Source organism: Penaeus monodon, chromosome 12 (assembly GCF_015228065.2).
Source record: "Penaeus monodon isolate SGIC_2016 chromosome 12, NSTDA_Pmon_1, whole genome shotgun sequence".
NCBI classification, from domain to species: domain Eukaryota; kingdom Metazoa; phylum Arthropoda; class Malacostraca; order Decapoda; family Penaeidae; genus Penaeus; species Penaeus monodon.
The window spans coordinates 50205303-50212095 of NC_051397.1; the positions used below are offsets into that span (position 1 = coordinate 50205303).

The window sequence follows — 6793 nt, forward strand, 5'->3', positions numbered from 1 at the left end:
ATATATATATACCATATATATAATATAATATATATATATATATCTATATATATATATAATATATATACATATATATATATAATATATATATATATATATATATATATACATATATATATATATATATATATATACATATATATATATAATAATATATATATATATTATATATATATATATATATATATATAATATATATCATATATATATATATATATATATATATATATTATATTATATATATATCATATTATATATATATATTATATATTATATATTTATATCTATATTTATATATATAATAAACATATACCAAACACATCATAATACACAAAAGGGTGCATACGTGCTTAAAACTTTATGTGATTTTTTTTTCTCTTCCTCAAGGGCAGACACATTATGAGTATAATAAAACGTTAACTATAAGAAACTTTCTCCCGGTCTACCATTTGGTTTGTTTACATTCTTAATTATCCAAAAGAGCTACGAATAATTTACTTGCAAAGGTCAAAAGGGTAATGATGTATTAATAAGATCTAAGCACCAAAGACTGAATGGTTGTATTTTATGCTTTGTTAGGCTTGACGCTCTTGTATGTTTGTTTGTTTATGGTTTCTCAATTAGATTTTTATTAATACTGCAATGCTGAAGAGTTTTACATAAGTGGGAACGGTTACTTTAGGGCGTTCAATCGCAGGAAAGGAAAAACTGGCAACTCAACCCGAGCCCTGTTACGGGTTTGCTACGTCGTTGTTAATTTATTCATTAACTCTAAATACTTACATATATTTGGAGTTTGTAACGTAAATACAATATTTACCCTCTTTTAAATTAGAATTGGCTTCTTTCAACTTTACTATATCATATTTCCTGAAAAAACGACGGGATATAGACGCATAAATAAACAAACGTATGCGAGCAAATCAGTCTGTATATGCTGTCCCATCCCTACGGTCACATTTCCCTATTTATCCAATTATATCTCTCCATTTTTGCGTTCCGAGTTCCTATCCTATGATATCCTGCACCCCCGGTATTAGTTACAGTAACGAATCACCCACGAAGGCAATACGACCTTGGACGACCTTATCACAACACCTTCCCCTCTTCTGCCACCCCTTTCTCCCCGTGTCACCTGTAATGAGGGGCGTAGTTCATTTCCCTCCTCGGTGATTACGGGGAGCGAGGGGAAGAAAGAGGGAAGACCTTGTTCTTGATTTCTTCCCTTTTCCCTCTCTCTTTCCCCTCACTTGACTGGCAACGACATCATATGAGGCCGTGGGTCGCGGCGTATATTAGGGCAAGTTCATTCGTCTTCATTTCCTGAAGGTAACTGGTACCGTAATGTTTCTCTTTTGGTGTGGTTATGCTTGATACATTGTGATGTCTGGTCGATATAAATAAAATCGAAATGCAGGTGAAATTCAGGTCGGATTCATTAGGCGAATAACTCAAATTGCGTATACACTGTACGTGCACACCTTTCAGTGCAATATCGTGAGACCGGAACCTTAACGAATAGGAATACCTTGTTGTACTCAGCTATTATGATAGTATGTAATTCTACTTTAGAGAATCTAGTTTTCTGTTGCACATTTTTTTTCTCTCCCCCTACCAGAATGTTGCTTCACTCCTTCATGTTTTCTACTTTGCCGCTCTGACGTCATATTTCTTCATCGCTCTAATTTCGTTCCTCATTATACGCTGCGATAATACAGCGTCTATTACCCCCGTGAATGCTCTTTTCCTCTTGTGGTAGACTGGGCTTCAAGGCGACATATGGCTCTATTGACCCGAGGTACTGTTAAGCGGAGACGGAAGTATGTCTATGTCACTACTGGTTTTGAGTAGATGAGAAAATGCGCAGTAATTTGAAAACACATTCATGGACTCTCTCTCTGTCTCTCTCTCTCTCTCTCTCTCTCTCTCTCTCTCTCTCTCTCTCTCTCTCTCTCTCTCTCTCTCTCTCTCTCTCTCTCTCTCACACACACACACACACACACACACACACACACACACACACACACACACGCACACGCACAAACACGCACGCACAAACACACACACAGACACACACACACACACACACAGACACACACACACACACACACACACACACACACACACACACACACACACACACACACACACACACACACACACACACACACACACTCACACGCACACAAACGTGCGCGCGTGCGCACTCAAATTTATGTATTGCTTCGTGAGTGTGATTTTCCTCATTTTCTAAATACACATGAGTGGAAAATACCCTGTTACTGAGACACGATATAATTTTGTATTGCATGACATTAATATGTGCCTCTTCACGCGTGTTGGAGCATATGCATTTAGCTTCCTCGCAAAGTTGCTTATGATTGAAAAAATTACTTGAATCTCAAAAGCATAGCCAGAAATCACTCCCAGATCCTGCTGAATAGTTTTAACAAGGCCCAAGACTCTCATAAATACTTCTCTGGGCTAAAGTCCTGAAATACCCGAGATTTAGAACAGTACCATCGCTCTCAGTTATATTTTGCAGGTTCAAGTGGGTATTCTGTAACATTCATTATGAGGTCATCGATTACGAGAAGACATACGAGGTGCGTGCCCCGTTGCGCTCCATACGCCCAAATCTAGTTCATGCAAGCCTTCATACAACTCTAATTCTCTTTCATCTCTAAATCACATAATCATTTGAACCGAAGTGCTATTCATGAAGTGATTTTTTAACTTTTAACACGGGATGTAAATATTACGCATGTTAGGATGAGATTTAACGCGACATATATTGTATAATACTGGGTAAAACTGGTCCAGAACCCCGGCGGCGACGTCACGCAGGTGATCTTACCTTATTTTTAGCCTAAAGGAAGAGTTCGGATCCTGGTCGTACTGGCTGGTGGTGGCCACCCTCCCAGCGGCCATTTTGCGCACGTGGAGGAGCCTCGGCTGCGAGCTGTACGTGTACACATACAGCTTGTTCTCCTCGGGGACCCACACCTCGCTTGTGCTTGGCACTTTCCCGCCCGTGATCTCCGGAGCCGAGTTAATCGACTCCGAGGACTTCTTGAGGCTCGAGGACTTCCTGCCGCCGATCCGTTTTCTGCGGGTGCTCGTCCTCGAGGACTTGTTCTTCGCGCCGGCGGTCCTGGGTCTGCCACTGTCATGGTCCAGGGAATGAAAGCCGTCCTTCTGTCGAGTCTCCGGCATGGACTCCATCCCGATAGACCTGTGAGTGTCGAACGCCCCTCTGTCTGAGTCTCCGTCGAGACTCACGTTGACGGGCGGGAGGTCGAGGGTGGCCAAGGAGGCCTGGCTGCCTTGCCATTCCTGGCTCACCTGCGACGTCGTCTCTTCCTGCTGCTCGGGTTCTGCTGCCGTCTCGACTATAGCAGGCGGTTCCTCTTTCGGCGCCGCCTCGTCTTTGCCCTTCTCCACTACTTTCTTCGGGCGGAACCTCCTGACGGGAACCCTGTTTCTCGGCTTGGCGTTTTCGGGGCGCGCTGATGTCTGCACCGGCGTCGGTCGCCACGAGATGGGTTTCCTGTTGGCTGCCACTCTGCTCAGGTCCAAAGGCGGCTTCGAGGGAGCCCGTTTAGCCGTCGAGGGCACGGACTGGCCGCCCCTCGAGACCTTCCGGACCTGGAAGCGGCCGGCCATCTTCGCGAGGGCCGGGACTTCTTCGATCTCCTCTTCTGCCTTTCCCCCTTCACCCTCAGGAGCCTTGGCCTCGTCGCTCGGCTCGCTGGCGTCTTCAGCAGTTGCTGCTTCTTCACTTTCTGTAGTTTCTGCTGCATCACCTTCAGCGGGTGCTTCACCGTCAGCAGTTTCTGCTTCAACTTCAGCAGTTGCTTCTTCACCGTCAGCAGTTTCTGCTTCAACTTCAGCAGCTGCTTCTTCACCGTCAGCAGTTTCTGCTTCAACTTCAGCAGCTGCTTCTTCACCGTCAGCAGTTTCTGCTTCAACTTCAGCAGCTGCTTCTTCACCGTCAGCAGTTTCTGCTTCATCTTCAGCAGCTGCTTCTTCAACTTCAGCAGTTTCTGCTTCAACTTCAGCAGCTGCTTCTTCAACTTCAGCAGTTTCTGCTTCAACTTCAGCAGTTGCTTCTTCAACTTCAGCAGTTTCTGCTTCAACTTCAGCAGCTGCTTCTTCAACTTCAGCAGTTTCTGCTTCAACTTCAGCAGCTGCTTCTTCACCGTCAGCAGTTTCTGCTTCAACCTCAGCAGCTGCTTCTTCACCGTCAGCAGTTTCTGCTTCAACCTCAGCAGCTGCTTCTTCACCGTCAGCAGTTTCTGCTTCAACTTCAGCAGCTGCTTCTTCAACTTCAGCAGTTTCTGCTTCAACTTCAGCAGTTGCTTCTTCAACTTCAGCAGTTTCTGCTTCAACTTCAGCAGCTGCTTCTTCACCGTCAGCAGTTTCTGCTTCAACTTCAGCAGCTGCTTCTTCACCGTCAGCAGTTTCTGCTTCAACTTCAGCAGTTTCTACTTCACTATCAGTCGCTGGTGGTTCGTCCTCGTCTCCTTCTTCAGCAGCTGCTTCCTCACCCTCAGCAACTGCTGCGTCTGCACCTTCTGGTGTTTCTTGTTCGTCAGCTTCCTCAGTGTCCTCTTTTTCTCCGTCAGCCTCTAGTTCGCCTTCTTCAACGGCTGCTTCTTCACCCTCGGCCGCCGGGGCCTCCTCCTCCTCCTCCTCCCCTTCGTCCATCGCGGCGCCCTCCTTTCCCTCCCCTGCGCCCGCCAGCGCGTCCGCAAGACTGTCTCTGAGCAGCGACAGTTCCGCCGTCGTGCCGAGCCCTTCGTCGCGCGAGTGACCCAGGGAGTCTCGGAAACTCGCAGCCAGAGAACTTGGCTCGTCCATGTCTCCATGGTAGCCGTTGGCGTCGTCTTCGCCCTCAAGGCTTTTACCTTGAAAACCCTCCCCCATCCTCAAGGTCTCCACGCCTCCATAACTGTTAGACACATCGGACAGGACATCTTGATTGCCTCCGGTGTAGCCTCCGTCGTCCTCTTGGCTGAATTCCTGGCTGAACGTTTTTTCTTGATCCTCGTCGTCGGGCTGCTCTTCTTCTGCGCCGTCAGCATTGTCCGCGGCTGCCTCCTCCCCTTCCTCCACCGGGAGTGCTGGAAGCTCGTTGTCGTCATTTATACTTCCCCGCCCCTCGTCGTCGTCCACCTCGTTCGCCTCTTCAGTTTCCTGGCTTCCATCATTTTCTTCGTTATCGGCGTCTTCCTCCTTCTCGCCTGTGCTATGTATCCCTTCATCTTTACTTCCACTGCTGCCCGCCGAGTCCCCCCGAGTGAGTTTTTCTTCACCTTCCATCGCATTATCCTTTTTCTCTCCCCTTTCTGCTTTTTGTTTGCCACCTTTGCCTTTGAGCCGCTGAAGCCGCCTCTGTCTCTGCTGAGCGAGATAGTCTTTGAACTGCGGCTTCTCGTCCACCGAGGAACCTACACTTCTGCCTTTCCTCAACTCTGCTCCCCCCCTGTTCGCCCTTGTGCTGGGGCCGCGACCGCCTCCCGGTTCTTCCCCCGTTCCCTTTACTTTCCTCACTCTGTTCCTCCTTCCCTGCCTGTTAGAGGATGACATGATGGTCGAGCTCCCTCCTCCCTCAGGAACATTGCGAGACACAATGGGGGAGAGGGAACCTGCTGGCTCGCTTATGTACACGTCAGCCATCACGGGTAGCGGGTATCACCATTGCACATGCGGTCTTGGGGCGCCGGTCAGCTCCCAGTTAGGTTGTCATATTTCTTGCAAACTGATATACACTTGACCTCCGAGAAATGCAGGTATTATGAACAACGCGATATGAAAGTACAAGACCGCTGTGAGTGACACAGTTTTGTTTTGCTGCACTAGTATGCACTTGATGGAACCGGTCTTTTTCTTGTTTTTCTCTCTCTTTTTTATTTCTCACTTAATCTGTATACGAACCTTCTTATTTTTAGTGCACGAACCAAGGAGGGACTGCGTTTGTAAAATCTACTGATAGACAGTCTCCGTTAGATTTGACGTCATTAAACCGAAAGTTATCTCAAAATTGACTCATTTGCGGAATGACACACACACAGAGGAAAAAGTTCCACCACTGATTCCTCAAAGTGAACTCTCTTGGAAGACTGTGCTGATGTAAAATATCCCCTTGGCCTGGAAAGAGTATCTTTTTTTCTGTTCTTCCTGTCACGAAACTAAATAAACACTTAAATAAGTAAGACGTGGATGAACGAGCGTGTGCACCTCTGAGAGCGCGGGAGGCGACTAAGGCATGCGGTGACCAGACGGCTCCTCCAAGCATAATGTCACTAAGTGGCGCTAGATGGCACCTGTGGCAGCCACATTCCTCGCTCGATCACAGGCTGTGGATTCGCGCTCTTCGAGAGACATATTATTTTTCTCGCTCTTCTGAGAATACACGGTGTATTGAGAAAAAAAAAATACTTTTCGAATGAAAATAACGTGTCGTCGATTCTATTTCTTTTCATTCAACTGTGTTATATCTTGTTAGAAGAAAACCGCTGCTATAGTGACCTTGGCTGGCACTGTAGCAATAGTCATCTAGGAAGATGGAATAATCAATAGCGGTAATTCATTCTACTGTTGCCCCTTCGAATTTCTTGCGACAAGCTGTAAATGTGTTTTTTCTGTAAAAAAAAATCCGGTAAAGGAGCATACTAATGAGGCGGCCATGATTATAATTACTAAGTCTACTTACATTCATAATGTTATCGTGTACAAACTGTAATTATATTTACTTATAAAGTGAGTCAATAACATGGACATTTTTGCT

General features: G+C 45.9%; 1 protein-coding gene across 1 annotated transcript in view; it reads right to left on the reverse strand.

The window, feature by feature from the left end:
• The window catches only part of LOC119579568 (WASH complex subunit 2-like), a 78626-nt gene extending 72396 nt beyond the window's left edge, over positions 1-6230 (reverse strand). The window contains exon 1 of the mRNA XM_037927486.1: positions 2858-6230. Coding sequence (XP_037783414.1) covers positions 2858-5682 — 2825 coding nt within the window. The 5' untranslated portion in view covers positions 5683-6230. The remainder of the gene's footprint in view (positions 1-2857) is intronic.
• Between the last annotated feature and the right edge of the window lie 563 nt (positions 6231-6793).